This window comes from Ambystoma mexicanum, chromosome 9 (genome assembly GCF_040938575.1).
Source record: "Ambystoma mexicanum isolate Mex_15411 chromosome 9, UKY_AmexF1_1, whole genome shotgun sequence".
NCBI lineage: Eukaryota > Metazoa > Chordata > Amphibia > Caudata > Ambystomatidae > Ambystoma > Ambystoma mexicanum.
In genome coordinates this window covers 1,446,417,412-1,446,435,478 of record NC_090931.1, presented here as the reverse complement: position 1 = coordinate 1,446,435,478, position 18,067 = coordinate 1,446,417,412, and the positions used below count along the sequence as shown (strand labels likewise).

The 18,067-nt window shown below is 45.1% G+C and overlaps 1 protein-coding gene across 3 annotated transcripts in view; it reads left to right on the top strand.

Annotated features, from left to right (window-relative positions):
- Positions 1-16,429, top strand: part of PRKAG3 (protein kinase AMP-activated non-catalytic subunit gamma 3) — a 340,336-nt gene extending 323,907 nt beyond the window's left edge. For 2 of the 3 annotated variants that reach the window (XR_011274756.1, XR_011274757.1), the window contains exons 13-16: positions 713-750; positions 8,692-8,838; positions 13,884-14,064; positions 14,820-16,429. Coding sequence is in view for 1 of the 3 variants with exons in the window: in XM_069616869.1 (XP_069472970.1) it covers positions 713-750; positions 8,692-8,838; positions 13,884-13,977; positions 14,820-14,842 (302 nt within the window). In the remaining 2 variants the exon portion in view is untranslated. The remainder of the gene's footprint in view (positions 1-712; positions 751-8,691; positions 8,839-13,883; positions 14,065-14,819) is intronic. The other variant, XM_069616869.1, reaches the window with a different exon arrangement.
- Positions 16,430-18,067: the final 1,638 nt, after the last annotated feature.

Below are 18,067 nucleotides of genomic sequence, written 5' to 3'. Positions count from 1 at the left end.
TGTTTTGTGATGCATAAAGGCTATTAAGAGGTACCATAGATCAGAACTCCAGGAAGGAAGGTTTATTTAGCCGTGTTTGGAATGAAAACAGAGGATGTGGGGCAGTTCCAAAGGGCAATAGGTAGTTAATACCATGTAGTGTTTGGCTGCGTTATGGGCTCCAGATGGGATACAGTCATCCAGTGAAGTCGTGGCAGCTTTTGGATCCAGGATTACCTTGACATTTTTATAGGCCAGGTATTACCCGGTCAATAATAGACTGTGTGAAAGGTAGCCAAAGGAGGGGGGGGGGCAAGCTGCTATAGACGGGGTGACACATTCCAGCATGTATTGCAAGCCTGGCACCCACAACTGTGAGAAGCGCTTGTGATCACAATGTGCCAGCGTTCCTGCCCTTAGAATTCAGCACATGCTGCAATGGCAGACCCAAACAGCATGCTATCTGCCCCTACGTGCTTGTGAAAGTTGACGTATCTGCACGTACGCACCTGGGCACGTGGCCCAATGATTATTACATGTTTTGCAATGCATCTGATTATGAGAGAGAGAGAGAGAGAGACACAAACAAGCAGAGTTTTTGGGCAATAACCATTAATTAGACCAGAGACAATGTACCGATTTTAGGGCGTGATTGGCTCGGCCGGCACAGAGTACAATGCCAAGGGCGCGCCGCATAATGCCAGTTCTGATGCCCATCTGTCCTTTCTTGCAGGTAAAGTGGTGGGGCTGTACTCCAGATTTGACGTGATCGTAAGTATATCAAAGACAGTGGTGATGTTGCCAGGCAACGGCCATGGGGGAACCACACAGTGGAGCGTTGAAGGCACCGGGGGTCGGGGAGGGGGTCAAATTACCATAAACTCACTGCATCCCTGTGATTGGGAGCAAGCAGCTCTGGCTTGCACCGTTAAGGGTCTACGTGCCCCTTGGTCTGGAGTTGATCCTGAGATGTCCAGAGTGACCGAGAGTGCTTGAGCTATCCGCCATGTTCTCTGCCACAGAGGGTCTAACCTCCAACAAATGTTTTTGTCTTTTTCTGGACTGTTCTTTCTCATTTCATTCAGCTTGTCCCTCCTGTGTACTGCACATACGCATTTACCCAGCCCCATCCATTTCCAGTGTTGTATCATTCCTTCTATTCAAGCCCTTCCTATTTCTCTCCCTCTTTCTTTTTCCTAGTGTTCTCTCTTACTTCTTAGTCTTTCTTCTTTTCTGTTCTACTTTGCTGCCCTGCACTTCTGTTTGCATCTTGTTTCTTTTCAACTTTTCACAGTTTCTGCAGTTGTACTTCTTTTGCATTTATTTCCTTTTCTCTCAGTATCTGCCATTACCCTTTCCTCCCTTTTAGTGTCTCCCTTATTTGCTTTCTGTTGTTCCGTTTACCCCTTCCCTTGGCCAGATAATAGAACCCCCCAACTGGGAAAAAAACAGAGCACGTGACAAGGACCATCTCTCACAAATAAAAGTGACAAACAGGTGAGGGCAGGGTCTGGGGCAGATCAATTTATCTGTGACATTGAACCCACTTCTGATGAGTTTTGCAGGCAAGTGCAATATATGGGATAAAGTACCCCCAACCGTACCCTATAGGGATATTGCAAGGCCCCGGGGAGTACTGTGACCATATGGAGGAACGGGACTGAAGCCTGCACTCCTTTATAAGGTCATAGACTTCTGGGGTGACCCGCAATACCCTTATAATGTGCAGCATGGGGTATAGTATTCCTTCTAATAAATGGTATCACAATCTTCGCCTTTAATACTCGGTCTCTTCATTAGTCACAGGCAAGAAATATTCCCATTGTTGATCTGTGAAATGCAAAGAGAATCGGATGAGATGGAAATACAGCACCAATATACAACTTGCAATATGTTAGAGCGAACATTTTGTAACCAGTTTAATAAAAAAATCTATTCAGAATAAGTTATACCATGCACACAGATTCCTTCTCTCTTCTGGTAAAACCCATCAGTACACCTAATGAATATACTACCAGAAGTGTCGCCATATGTATCAACTATTTTAATGTATTGTGACAAATTAATGAACTCAAAAGAATGGAATCTGGAAAACTTGTCATGGCTTTAATTAGCTGTTACGTGCCTTTCACACGGGTTGCTGGTGCTAGAAGGAGGCATTGTGATGTCAGAACCCGACTGTAGTAATAGTCTGCTGGCTATGGCAGCTGCTATTGTGATGCCAGAACTCCACTTTAATAAGGGTGTCCCGGCTCTTGCAACAGTCATTGTGATGTCACAACTCAACTGTAATAATAGTGTGCCGGTGATGGCAGCTGGTATTGTGATGCCAGAACTGAACTGTAATAAGGGTGTTCTGGCCCTAGCAGTAGCCATTGTGATGTCAGAACTCAACTGTAATAAGGGTGTTCTGGCTCTAGCAGTAGCCATGGTGATGTCAGAACTCAACTGTAATAATAGTGTGCCGGTGATGGCAGCTGGTATTGTGATGCCAGAACTGAACTGTAATAAGGGTGTTCTGGCCCTAGCAGTAGCCATTGTGGTGACAGAACTGAACTGTAATAAGGGTGTTCTGGCCCTAGCAGTAGCCATTGTGATGCCAGAACTCAACTGTAATAAGGGTGTTCTGGCCCTAGCAGTAGCCATGGGGATATCAGAACCCAACTGTAATAATAGTGTGCTGGCGATGGCAGCTGATATTGTGATGCCAGAACTCAACTGTAATAAGGGTGTTCTGGCCCTAGCAGTAGCCATGGTGATATCAGAACTCAACTGTAATAATAGTGTGCTGGCGATGGCAGCTGATATTGTGATGCCAGAACTCAACTGTAATAAGGGTGTTCTGGCCCTAGCAGTAGCCATTGTGATGCCAGAACTCAACTGTAATAAGGGTGTTCTGGCCCTAGCAGTAGCCATGGTGATATCAGAACTCAACTGTAATAATAGTGTGCTGGCGATGGCAGCTGATATTGTGATGCCAGAACTCAACTGTAATAAGGGTGTTCTGGCCCTAGCAGTAGCCATTGTGATGCCAGAACTCAACTGTAATAAGGGTGTTCTGGCCCTAGCAGTAGCCATGGTGATATCAGAACTCAACTGTAATAATAGTGTGCTGGCGATGGCAGCTGATATTGTGATGCCAGAACTCAACTGTAATAAGGGTGTTCTGGCCCTAGCAGTAGCCATTGTGATGCCAGAACTCAACTGTAATAAGGGTGTTCCGGCTCTAGCAGTAGCCATGGTGATATCAGAACTCAATTGTAATAATGGTGTTCTGCCCCTAGCAGTGGCCATTGTGATGACATAACTCAACTGTAATAAGGGTGTTCTGGCCCTAGCAGTAGCCATTGTGATGCCAGAACTCAACTGTAACAAGGGTATTCTGGCCCTAGCAGTAGCCATTGTGATGCCAGAACTCAACTGTAATAAGGGTGTTCTGGCCCTAGCAGTAGCCATGCTGATGACAGAACTCAACTGTAATAAGGGTGTTCTGGCTCTAGCAGTAACCATGGTGATATCAGAACTCAACTGTAATAATAGTGTGCTGGCGATGGCAGCTGATATTGTGATGCCAGAACTCAACTGTAATAAGGGTGTTCTGGCTCTAGCAGTAGCCATGGTGATATCAGAACTCAACTGTAATAATAGTGTGCTGGCGATGGCAGCTGATATTGTGATGCCAGAACTCAACTGTAATAAGGGTGTTCTGGCTCTAGCAGTAGCCATGGTGATATCAGAACTCAACTGTAATAATAGTGTGCTGGCGATGGCAGCTGATATTGTGATGCCAGAACTCAACTGTAATAAGGGTGTTCTGGCCCTAGCAGTAGCCATTGTGATGCCAGAAATCAACTGTAATAAGGGTGTTCTGGCCCTAGCAATAGCCATGCTGATGACAGAACTCAACTGTAATAAGGGTGTTCTGGCTCTAGCAGTAGCCATGGTGATATCAGAACTCAACTGTAATAATAGTGTGCTGGCGATGGCAGCTGATATTGTGATGCCAGAACTCAACTGTAATAAGGGTGTTCTGGCTCTAGCAGTAGCCATGGTGATATCAGAACTCAACTGTAATAATAGTGTGCTGGCGATGGCAGCTGATATTGTGATGCCAGAACTCAACTGTAATAAGGGTGTTCTGGCCCTAGCAGTAGCCATTGTGATGCCAGAACTCAACTGTAATAAGGGTGTTCCGGCTCTAGCAGTAGCCATGGTGATGTCAGAACTCAACTGTAATAATAGTGTGCTGGCGATGGCAGCTGATATTGTGATGCCAGAACTCAACTGTAATAAGGGTGTCCCGGCTCTAGCAGTCGCCATTGTGATGTCAGAACTCAACTGTAATAAGGGAGTTCCGGCTCTAGCAGTAGCCATGGTGATATCAGAACTCAATTGTAATAATGGTGTTCTGCCCCTAGCAGTGGCCATTGTGATGACATAACTCAACTGTAATAAGGGTGTTCTGGCCCTAGAAGTAGCCATTGTGATGCCAGAACTCAACTGTAATAAGGGTGTTCCGGCTCTAGCAGTAGCCATTATGATGTCACAACTCAACTGTAATAATAGTGTCCCGGTGATGGCAGCTGGTATTGTGATGCCAGAACTCTGCTGTAATAAGGGTGTTCTGGCCCTAGCAGTAGCCATTGTGATGACAGAACTCAACTGTAATAAGGTTGTTCTGGCTCTAGCAGTAGCGATGCTGATGACAGAACTCAACTGTAATAAGGGTGTTCTGGCTCTAGCAGTAGCCATGCTGATGACAGAACTCAACTGTAATAAGGGTGTTCTGGCTCTAGCAGTAGCCATGCTGATGACAGAACTCAACTGTAATAAGGGTGTTCTGGCCCTAGCAGTAGCCACAGTGATGTCACAACTCAACTGTAATAATAGTGTGCCGGTAATGGCAGCTGGTATTGTGATGCCAGAACTCAACTGTAATAAGGGTGTTCTGGCCCTAGCAGTAGCCATGGTGATATCAGAACTCAACTGTAATAATAGTGTGCTGGCGATGGCAGCTGATATTGTGATGGCAGAACTCAGCTGTAATAAGGGTGTTCTGGCTCTAGCAGTAGCCATGCTGATGACAGAACTCAACTGTAATAAGGGTGTTCTGGCTCTAGCAGTAGCCATGGTGATATCAGAACTCAACTGTAATAATAGTGTGCTGGCGATGGCAGCTGATATTGTGATGGCAGAACTCAACTGTAATAATAGTGTGCTGGCGATGGCAGCTGATATTGTGATGGCAGAACTCCACTGTAATAAGGGTGTTCTGGCCCTAGCAGTAGCCATGCTGATGACAGAACTCAACTGTAATAAGGGTGTTCTGGCCCTAGCAGTAGCCACAGTGATGTCAGAACTCAATTGTAATAAGGGTGTTCTGGCCCTAGCAGTAGCCATGCTGATGACAGAACTCAACTGTAATAAGGGTGTTCTGGCCCTAGCAGTAGCCACAGTGATGTCAGAACTCAACTGTAATAAGGGTGTTCTGGCTCTTGCAACAGTAATTGTGATGTCACAACTCGGGATGTAATAATAGTCTGCTGGCTATGGCAGCTGATATTGTGATGGCAGAACTCAACTGTAATAATGGTGTTCTGGCTCTAGCAGTAGCCATGCTGATGACAGAACTCAACTGTAATAAGGGTGTCCTGGCTCTAGCAGTAGCCATGCTGATGACAGAACTCAACTGTAATAAGGGTGTTGTGGCCCTAGCAGTAGCCACAGTGATGTCAGAACTCAATTGTAATAAGGGTGTTCTGGCCCTGGCAGTAGCAACAGTGATGTCAGAACTCAACTGTAATAAGGGTGTTCTGGCTCTTGCAACAGTAATTGTGATGTCACAACTCGACTGTAATAAGGGTGTTCTGGCTCTTGCAACAGTAATTGTGATGTCACAACTCGGGATGTAATAATAGTCTGCTGGCTATGGCAGCTGATATTGTGATGGCAGAACTCAACTGTAATAAGGGTGTTCTGGCTCTAGCAGTAGCCATGCTGATGACAGAACTCAACTGTAATAAGGGTGTTCTGGCTCTAGCAGTAGCCATGCTGATGACAGAACTCAACTGTAATAAGGGTGTTCTGGCCCTAGCAGTAGCCACAGTGATGTCACAACTCAACTGTAATAATAGTGTGCCGGTAATGGCAGCTGGTATTGTGATGCCAGAACTCAACTGTAATAAGGGTGTTCTGGCCCTAGCAGTAGCCATGGTGATATCAGAACTCAACTGTAATAATAGTGTGCTGGCGATGGCAGCTGATATTGTGATGGCAGAACTCAGCTGTAATAAGGGTGTTCTGGCTCTAGCAGTAGCCATGCTGATGACAGAACTCAACTGTAATAAGGGTGTTCTGGCTCTAGCAGTAGCCATGGTGATATCAGAACTCAACTGTAATAATAGTGTGCTGGCGATGGCAGCTGATATTGTGATGGCAGAACTCAACTGTAATAATAGTGTGCTGGCGATGGCAGCTGATATTGTGATGGCAGAACTCCACTGTAATAAGGGTGTTCTGGCCCTAGCAGTAGCCATGCTGATGACAGAACTCAACTGTAATAAGGGTGTTCTGGCCCTAGCAGTAGCCACAGTGATGTCAGAACTCAATTGTAATAAGGGTGTTCTGGCCCTAGCAGTAGCCATGCTGATGACAGAACTCAACTGTAATAAGGGTGTTCTGGCCCTAGCAGTAGCCACAGTGATGTCAGAACTCAACTGTAATAAGGGTGTTCTGGCTCTTGCAACAGTAATTGTGATGTCACAACTCGGGATGTAATAATAGTCTGCTGGCTATGGCAGCTGATATTGTGATGGCAGAACTCAACTGTAATAATGGTGTTCTGGCTCTAGCAGTAGCCATGCTGATGACAGAACTCAACTGTAATAAGGGTGTCCTGGCTCTAGCAGTAGCCATGCTGATGACAGAACTCAACTGTAATAAGGGTGTTCTGGCCCTGGCAGTAGCAACAGTGATGTCAGAACTCAACTGTAATAAGGGTGTTCTGGCTCTTGCAACAGTAATTGTGATGTCACAACTCGACTGTAATAATAGTCTGCTGGCTATGGCAGCTGATATTGTGATGTTAGACCTCAACTGTAATAAGGGTGTCCCGGCTCTTGCAACAGTCATTGTGATGTCACAACTCAACTGTAATTAGAACGGTGAGGCCATTCTTAATGTGCTTTATACCTCTAATAGGAATGTTGCATGCATGCATTTAGAGGGATTTTGCAGGCTTTCATGTATTATAAGAACATTGACCATTAAGCTGTTAGTACAGTACTCTGGGCATATTTCTAATTTGTGCAATAAAGTGTCCCTACTGTACATCACTGAGGGGTTATGTGATCATGTGGGCATCCAGAGCTGAAGGACTGCATGTAAGGTTACTGGCTCGCGCCTAACATTTATGAACTTCTACCAGCATTCCAAAGTGATCTTTCGCCATTCAGGAGAAGTCTTGAATTATGCAGAATCAATGTTCGAAAGGTACGTTGTGGTGTAGAAGAAAAACCATCATGGTTTTTATGGAAGTTACATAGACCCACAGCTAGAGTTTCTGCTTCCTGACCTGCTTTGGTATGCGGGTCTGCCAGTCTAGCGTTGGAGTTAAGGCCATTCCAAGCGGCTGAAGGTGTCTATCTATATCGGATATTTCCTCCCCAAAAATAACTATGACCTTTCAATTCTTGGATTGCTAACCAAAGAGATCAAACTCAACGCTACATTGTGAATGTTCTTTGTAGACCAATGACTGATTGGTCTAGTAAGACTCCGGCGCGTGGTTAGAATCCTGGGGCCATCATGCACCGTTCCGCTTTAAACCTGGAGTGGATGTCAAAGTGATAGATTCAATCACATGAGTGCTTATGCGCCTCCCTTTTTGACCCCATCTTCTAGTGGATCACTGGGGACAATATGTGATTATAAACTCTGATCTAGTCCTGCACACTCTAGCATTGCACCTCACTTATGGGGTTCCACTGCCCCAGCTGCTGTTCGTTGGGTTCATCCTCTGCCCACCAAGCGCATACAGTGGCAGATCTATGCAGAGGATATGCAGAGCCATCTTAGAATGGGGGATGGCTCTAAGTGTCAAACCAACATCTAGAAATACCTGAAACGCACCCACCACTGGATGTGGGACAGCTGCCGGTGAGCCATACAGGTGTTAATGGCAATGCACCGCGGCAACAAAACCCTCTCTGTCACATGGCCACAGATGATGGGTAAAGCCCCTCCAGAAGGTGGTCACAACTGCTGAGCCATGTCCCTCCACCCGGGTGAGAAAGCTCAGGAATCTGGGAATTCTGTTTTACACAGAGATGCTCTTCAGAGGGTAGGAAGTGGAAACCCAAGGGGGATACTGAGAGGACCACCCTCATCAATCCAATGAGAAGGAGTGCTTTGAAAGGAGCCTATTTTGCTTCCGGGACACAGGCATTGGGAACCAATCAGTGTTCCTCATTTTCAATATGGCCTTCATTTCATCACCTCCCACCCAACCCTTTCATCTATGAACCCTTTCATCTACTGTCTCTATTTTTCTTTTTGGTAACTATGACTTCATTCCTCCACAAGCCTTTCTTTAGTATGTCTCTGTGATCCCCTTTCTTGCCCTCCTCCCTCTTAGTGTCTTTGCTGTCTATTCCCCATGCCTCCTGCAACTCTTCCATTAACAGTCTCTCATATCTTTGTCACCACTCATAGCACTTGGCGGCCCAGAAGACCTACAATAACTTGGACATCAGCGTCAAGGAGGCTCTGCGACGTCGGACGCTGAGTTTGGAGGGTGTGCTAAAATGCTACCCCTACGAGACGTTGGAGGTTGTGATAGACCGCATCGCTCGAGAGCAGGTACCTTTAATCTTCTGGACAGTTTTCTTCCAGCAGTGAGACATCCAACACTGCAGCTTAAGTGTATGTTAGATGTATGCGGGTGCCCTGAAAGTCACATCCACACCGGTCCCTGACAGTCTACCATCCCTGCCTCCATTCCTATCTATGCCTCCCATGTCCCTGTCCCATCATGACCATTTGGAATATGTTTCAAGAGGGAATTCATTGGTTTTCTCGAATGGCACACCTGTTGGATCTGCTAGATGGAAAATGTATTTGATTTTTGGTAATTATTAGCCTGTGGATCCTGGACAGGGATTGACTGGGAGATCCCTGGAAGGGATCATCACACAGATTCCTGCAAGGGAGGGATGTCCAAGGCTGGCCCTGGGTGGATGCAATCATGTCAGGTTTTCACAATAACCATTAATTATTTAAATACACCCCAATAGATTAGTTTAGAATGATCTTGTGTGAATCTCTTCTGGCCCAAGCACTGGAATGGGACCCACTCTTGGAAATGATCATCTATTTGATCCCTGGAAAGGTGATTGCATTGGATCCTGGAAATTATTATCTAGTTGTTCCATAAAAAAAGATCTTCTCTAACATACCTAAAAAGGGTGACTATTGAATCCCTGGAAAGGGTTATGAATTGGATCAGTGGCAAGGCTCTTACATGTAATCACAATACATGGTCCTATATTGAATCCCTTGTATTGGTCATCCATTGGTCTTCTTTAAAGGATAATCTATTTGGTTAGTTATGCTATATCTTCTATGGGTCCTACTGGCCGTGGCCACTGTCGATGTTGCCCAAATTATTAAAAAAGATGGAGGCCCATCCATCCTGCCTATTAGCTTACCAGATCCCAACAGCCATGACCTTTGAATTTGACCACAGGCAGTGGCCACGGTCTTTGGGCTAGGCCACTGTGCATAATGCCTAGATTGTTAAAAAAAAAAAAGGCTGAGTTCCCACCAGCCATTAAGTTTAGGATGTGTCCCATGGGCGAAGCCACCTGGGGGGGCAAAAATGTTCTGGCAGAAAAGGACTCCCCAGTCCACACTTAACTTTCCTGCTTCACATGTGGTCCTCTTTCCCCCTCCCCACCTCTACCCTAGTGTAAAACCACTTATTTCCAACCTGCAGATTCCCTCTGGATTACCTCGGTATACGCTTGCACTGAGGAAAAATAATGGCGGATTTTCATTTCTCAAAAGCCTCACCTATGCAGTGCACCATGGGCGATATATAGAATATTATTGTGACAAGTGGTATCCCCTTCTCCATCAAATTATTTTCAAAGCACTGGATGGATTTACACCAAACCAAAAAAGTCAGTGCTGTGTGCCCAAGTAGTTTCTTTTTTGATGTGGGTGTTGAACAGAAGCACTTTTTTCTCTATGGGAAAATGAATGGGAGTTGGCCATAAACAGCCTGTTTTGTTTTGCTAATAACTTTTGCATTGTTTAACAAATGTTCCCCAAAATGTCCAGTTTGGAGGGTCCTGAGGCATGCTTTTCTTTGGGAATATTTAATCCAAATACATCCAGCGAGCCAAAGGTTATTAGCAATAGAAGTTTGGGAAAATGCAAATTGGTTTTATCTAACCACAGGAATGGCTACATTTGCCTTTAAAAGGGTGATATTGGGGGGCTTATAGCTAAGATGCCCCTGAGCGAAACTGCATGATGTTTTTAACCAAAAAATAAATAACCCATTCTGACTTATTTTTGAAAGGTTTGGGAAGTTTCATGCGATGGGCAAAAAAGGATTTCCAATCCAAATTCCCATAGAGTATTTTTGTCAAGGAGTAGGGGAAAAACGTTGAATGGATTGACTTGACTCCACATTAGCCAATGGGAGAAATCCCATTCTGAGAAGGACCAGAAGCTAAAAAGCCTCTTCTGTGAGACGGTGGCCCACTTAGAAGGTCCACAATCACATTTTATTCAGCTCTTTTTGCCTTACAAGAGGAGAAATACGTTTGCATATCAACTGATCTCCTGATGAAGGCAGTCCAGCTGACAATTTCCCCTAAACAGGTGTACCAGCCGAAACCTCAGACACTTGCTTCTGCCTTTTTGGGCATCATCAGTACAGCGTGGATGTGGTGCTGTGTCTCTACGCACAGAGCAAAGAGTCCTACGTCTGTATGCACCTGGTAATCCACAGAGAAGAAACAAATGCTAAAATAGCTTGCTCTATGCGCTGTTGTAAGCAGCGGTGGGGGATCTCAGTCATGTCTTAGCTCTCTGTGCCACATTAAAAAAATTGCTATTTGTCTTTCGTCCGCTCCCACCCCCAAAGGGCTGTCCCTCTCTAAATGTCAGGCAAATCTCCACTGAACCAGAGTACGAAAAGAACAACCATACCCATGTTTCTGCCACCCTTGGAGTCTTCAGCAAGGTGCAAGTGGGGAGTGTATTATTTTTGGAAAGTTTCATGATGATCAATCTATGGGTAGGGGTGCCAAAGTTATAGCAGGGTTCCCCAAAAGACTAACAATTCCAGGTTAACCTTGACTCCTATAGCTGGAAATGCACGAAACATTATTCACATATACAGTCCGCTCTAAATTATTTTGTAAATCTCTCTGACCCGATGATAACATTGTAGACGTTCTGAGAATTAGTGAAGTATTAGTGAAGTTGTGAAGCGGGTACATTGGCATATAACCTGGTGATTAGCACATTGGAGGACATGACAGTCCTTGCATAGATGGAACTTAGCTCCTTGTGCCGCTCTAAGGAAACAGGTCCGACACCATTTCTCGGGTTATAGGCCGAGGTGGAGAATCAAGAATTCAGCAAGCCCTTCTTAGCACCATAGCCATTGGAGTAAGGCTTGATTACCAAAGAGAGAAATTCAATGCAGAAACAACCAGCAAATGCCAGGTGAGCCCTGAAAAAAAGTGTGGCCTGTCGGGAGGCCTCAGATTTTAAGAGGATATGGGCCACCATCTTAGACAATGGGTGTTCAAACCCTGTAGTGGTCCTAAAACCCATCCAGGCAACAACCGGATCACTTGGCCAAAAAAGCAATAATTGCCAGAAACAGAGGCTGTGTTGGATCTGACTCTGCTCTGAAGAGGCCTAACTGATGTCAGAAACACTATGAACAATATCTCTATCCCTGTGCAGAACCCCGGGGGTGTTGGGGACGGGCAAAGATTTCTTCCAGCCACAGAGGTAATGACTGCCACAGACCTGACTGCTCACAGACCTCAGCCAAGCACCCCAAAGCACTGGCCTATTGCCTCATTCTGTCCAAAGCACTGCCAGTTACCTCAATCTGTCCACTGACCATAACCTGGTTCCCAATAACCAAGCCTTCATCTCTGGCCCTAGTTTGGCCACCAATCCCTCTTCTCTGTAATGCTAACCTGGCTTCATTACTGATAGTACTGACATTCTGTCCTAGTCTGTTCAGTCCTTCTCTTACCTCCTTCCTTGCACTCAGCTCCTGCAGACAGGGTTTAAGGATTCATCCATTTTGTCATTTGTATAGCGCCTTTCACCATAATTGTGGTCCCAACGCGCTGTTGGTTGAACGCCCTCAGAGGGACCGGACTACAAAGTTGGGAGAGGTTGGGAGGTGCAATTATGCCTGTGTGCTTTATAGCCATTATATTTTTGTGAGGGTGGCAAGACCCTGCTAGTTACCCTTGTCTGAATGGCATGTGGATGGGCGCAGCGGATGTTAACTATGAAACAAACAGGGGTGGGTTGTGTTTAAGGAGACAGAGAATTATGTAGGAAGTTCCAGTTTGGAATTGTCGTTAACGGTGGCTTCATTCTAATGGCAAATGTGTTGTACAATGGTGTTGGTGTTATATGTGAGTGCAGGGTGTGTGGCGTGAGCCCGTGCCTTCCGCTAAGTTATGAAAGTGCGGTGTGCAAAGGGAGAAAATTAGTTAGCTGGCTACCTTAAACAATTAGGCTAAATGCAAAATATGGGCGACTAACACAGTTGGGCTAAGTGCAAAATATGGCTGATTAACACATTTGGGCTAAAAGCCAGGTATGGCTACCTTATACAATTAGGGTAAATGCATGTATTTGTATGGTATTAGGTACTAAGAGTGGTGTGGTTTTACTGGAGTACAGTAATGGCTGTACTCGCCGCCCACACCACACTTACCTTAAATCACTGTAGCCTGTCTGCATCAGGTGTCCCAGGTGAAGACGGGCAAACACGGAGTGGAGCTGCTCATTATGGAACTGCCCTTTGCCTCTGGCCCTCAACCGAGGGCTGGCCAGGTAAGGCTGCCCTGGGTCCCTCTGTGAAATTAGCAGCCAGCAGCATTGCCGGTCCAATCACAGGCAGGGGAGGTGGGTGGAGGGTGGGAGAACTACAGGGCAGGGTCTGGGAGGCAGCAGCAGCAGGTTAGGGGGGGCGAGTAGAAAGGGGGGGAAAGAAGATGAAAAGGGTGAAAAATGGAGGGAAAAGATGGAACAAAAAGAGAAAAGACGGGACAGAGAAAGAGAAAGACTACCATGGAGGGTTAGGGAGAGTACTCTCCTGAAAGCAGGCCCAGGGACGGTAGTAGCAGGACACGCTGTCACGGGCCTGCTACAGGCAGAAAGACTGTCCTGGGCCCTGCAGACCAGGTAGCAGGGCCAGCAACACGTCCAGGCAAATAACGAGCAGGGGAGGCGAGTGGATGGTGGGAGCACTATAGGGAAGGGTCTGAGAGGGAGCAGCAGCGGAAGGCAATTGGAAAAAAGATGAAAAAGGTGAAAAGCCAGTGAAAAAGGGGGAAAGAGATGAAAAAGATGGAAGAATAAGATAAAAGATGGGCGAGAGAGAGATTTAACTTCCTAGTGAGAGTAGTAAGGCTTTCCTGTTACATGATTTCATGCAAAACCCCAGGAACTGGTCAATCAGAAATTGGACTTGCATGCTGACTTTTTCCTGCATGCTTGCATCTGTGAATTCAGGCGCTTGTTGATTGGTCCATGAATCACTTCATCTGCATGTTTACACCCCATCCATTCCATGTATTCATTTAATGAATATCTTGTTTACAGTTGGCTGTCTCTGTTTCTCCCTACAGGTTCACCGTTTGGTGTTGGTTGATGATGCCCACTTCCCGAAGGGGATTGTGTCCCTCTCCGACATCCTCCAGGCCCTGGTCCTATCGCCTGCAGGTATCGATGCCCTAAAATCTTAACCTCGCGATGGCACCGCCTGCTCACCGCTTGCACCCTCCTTTCTTCCGCTTGTCACCTGCTCAGGTAGGCTCTAGTGCGCAGTAGGCCCAGCATTGGTGCTGCTTTGCTTCGATTCTCATAGGCTTTGCAGGAGAGCCAAACTCACCCCATGATGTTTCCTCACAGGTCTATCAAAGCTATTTGGGCAATAAAGAGCCAAACTCTATTGGTCAGACCCTACTGTGGCTCAAAGGTCACTGGTTTGAGCAAACCTTAGTAAAGGGGGCAGGATTGTGAGGGCTCCTCTAAAATGTGGCTCCTGTGATATTCAAAGATCCTGGCACCTAGAAGAATATTATTAATGGTCGAGTAGTGAATTCTTCTGAATCAGGTATACCTCTTCTATCGTTACGGATCACAAAGACGCAAATTAATTATCAATGAACAATTAAAAATAATCCATTACTTTAAATAGGTTAGATACTTAGTCACACATGTTGGCTTTTATCGCTAAAGAATGGCATTGTAAGACATGATGTCAAGTTGATATCATTATTGATTCCACTGGGATATGTTGTGGCTATGTAGAAGATCCACGCATACCCTCTTATTTGACGTTTCTTAATCCATTTCTTAATCCTGCATGTGGGCCTGGAGAATGAACAATGTAACCTTACGACAGGGTCCGGAGTCATGTTCTATTGCTCTGCGCTGTTTAGCTGAAGCATGCGCACGCGCCTGTAAAGTGTAAATTGACAACGTAAGATGATTATAGTTTGCAGTGCTGTGAATTCTCTGAAGCGTCAATATTATTTCCGATCTTTGCTTTTGTCTTGCAGGGATTAAAACTCACGAACCATGAACGTGCCTGCAGTTTCATTGCTTCGTGGTAAAGAATGCTGTATTCTGGGATACAGGAAGCCTTATACAATGGCCGAAGCTTTGCAGGATAATTCTTCAGCCTTAAGTACTAGGCCTGACTGCTGACATTGTCAAGTCCGCGAGAGACAGACATTTCTCTGAACTGAGGTCTACTCCTTACATTGACCTTAGTTTGGTAGGGTGGGAGTCTGACGGGTGCCACACCCCACAAAATCCCACTACATGCAGAGCTAGCACAAGTCTAGCTAATAGTTATTTTCCCTCTCATGCCTCTCCATCACGAAGAAGATGAATCTCTCACATGCCTCTCCATCAGGAAAATGATGGATCTCTCACATGCCTCTCCATCAGGAAGATGATGCATTTCTCACATGCCTGTCTCTCATGAAGATGATGAATCTCTCACATGCCTCTCCATCATGAAGATGATACATCTCTCACATGCCTCTCCATCAAGAAGATGATGAATCTCTCACATGCCTCTCCATCACGAAAAAGATGGATCTCTCACATGCCTCTCCATCGGGAAGATTATGAATCTCTCACATGCCTCTCCATCACAAAAAAGATGAATCTCTCACATGCCTCTCCATCAAGAAAATGATGCATTTCTCACATGCTTGTCCATCACAAAAAAGATGAATCTCTCACATGCCTGTCCGTCAAGAAGATGATGAATCACTCACATGCCTCTCCATCACGAGAAAGATGGATCTCTCACATGCCTCTCCATCACAAAAAAGATGAATCTCTCACATGCCTGTCCATCAGGAAGATGATGTATCCCTCACATGCCTCTCCATTAGGAAGATGATGGATCTCTTACATGCCTCTCCATCAGGAAGATGATGAATCTCTCACATTTCTCTCCATCACGAAAAAGATGGATCACTCACATGCCTCTCCATCAGGAAGGCGATGAATCTCTCACATTTCTCTCCATCATGAAGATGATGGATCTCTCACATGCCTCTCCATCAGGAAGATGATGAATCTCTCACATGCCTCTCCATTAGGAAGATGATGGATCTCTCACATGCCTCTCCATTAGGAAGATGATGGATCTCTTACATGCCTCTCCATCACGAAAAAGATGGATCTCTCACATGCCTCTCCATCAGGAAGATGATGAATCTCTCACATTTCTCTCCATCATGAAGATGATGGATCTCTCACATGCCTCTCCATCATGAAGATGATGGATCTCTCACATGCCTCTCCATCATGAAGATGATGTATCTCTCACATGCCTCTCCATTAGGAAGATGATGGATCTCTTACATGCCTCTCCATCACGAAAAAGATGGATCTCTCACATGCCTCTCCATCAGGAAGATGATGAATCTCTCACATTTCTCTCCATCACGAAGATGATGGATCTCTCACATGCCTCTCCATCAGGAAGATGATGGATCTGATTTTGCAGTGAATCTTTCAGCATGAGGAACAGAGAAAACTATGGGATGGGAGGATCTGGGATAGCGGAAGAAGACTTTAAACATGAGGGACGATTGAAAGACTTTTGCTCACTAGCACCAACTAATAAATATAGTTTTGTTCTCTGAAATCATCCTTTGCCCCTCAATGGTTGGAAACTTGACCTCATCTATGCAACGGTATGTTTATCTGAGGGTGTGTGTGTGCTTCTACATCAACAATATCTGATGACCCCAAATCAAGGGGCTTGGGTGAGTTCAAAGCATGAAGATGATGGTAGATCCCAGACTGGTGCACAATTCACTGTGAGTGGGGTGGGGGAGGCAGATTTTTTTTTTAAAGAGTCCCTACATTGTCCCGCCAGTTGTTACAACGCCAGTAAAAATCATATTGACAACTTGGCAAGGACCATCCTTCTTGGTAGATTCCCTCCACTGTTTCAACGTGAGGGTATCTTTTGAATGACTGCCCGAGTGCATATCTTTTTTCATACAGTCGATGTGGTATGGACATGTCTCATAAACTTGTGCATGGGTTCCAAATTCAGATACCTTACCACCCACAGGCACTCCCCCAACCCCCGAACTTCACCCAGTTCTTTGCAGCCCCAAGTACAAAGAAGATCGTGGAAGAGAGGTTTGTGCCCAATACATCCTGTGGTTATGCTAGGGTTGCATGTAAGAGTAAACTGCCTGGAGAAGGGAGTAAAGTGGCACAAAACAGTGGGTACAATCGGAAACCTAACCAATATGGCTGCCATACACGTTGTGTGCTTACCAGAGACTTAGAGCGTTTTGCTAAGTTATCAGCCATATTTCTCAATGCAACTTGATTCACTTCTAAGTCTCAGTCTCGCAGCCATTTAACTCATCCACTTCCTGCGAAAAGGAGCACTGTCATGAGCACTTTTCTTTTAAAACATTGACGTTATCACTGCTGGTGCCTCAGAGGACACCAACCGACTCGTGTAATATGTTTAGTCAACCCAAAAATGGGCACTCCAGTTGGCTTTTGGAGGCACCCATCTTTCCCACTGCCTTGGATGAGGGCATGGCTCCGGTTACAGAGAATCAATAATAGACTTGTCCGGAGAGGCAACATTTGCCCTTAAAGAATATCAATAATGTATTGGACCTCAAGAGTAGAACCTAGAACTCTGGAGTGCAATGATACAATTATGAAATTGACTAATGTACAATCTGTATATTTATAATGCCATTATACACTGACATTTTGACACTTTCCATCTGTCTAATCGTCTTTCTTTCATTCTTAACATTAATCCCTTCTTCTCTTCTTTTTTCTTTCTTTCTCTTTCTTCCTGTCTTTCTTTCATTCATTTTATATTTCTTCCTTACCTTTTCACTTCTCTTTGCTTCTTTGTTTCCTCTTTCCTTCTTCATTGCTCGTTTCCTCATCCCCTTTCCCTCTTTTCTCTGTTCCTTCCTTGCTTCTTTTATTCCATCTTCTCTTTGTCCTCCCGTCTTTAATGTGTTCCACCTTTGCATCTTTCTTTCCTTCCTTCTTCCTTTTCTCCTATAGAGCGTTCACTCCTTTCTTCTTTCTAGCTTTTTCTCATTCCATTTTCTTTCCCTCGTTCCTTCTTTGTCAATGTATTTCTTTTCTTCTTTTATTTCCCTCATTTAATCTAGCCTCCTTTTCTTCCTTTATCATCGCTACGCTTCTTTCCTTCTTTCATTCATTCTATATTGTTTCTTTCCTTCACTACTTTCTCCTTGCATCCATCCTCTTCGTATTCACTCTTTAT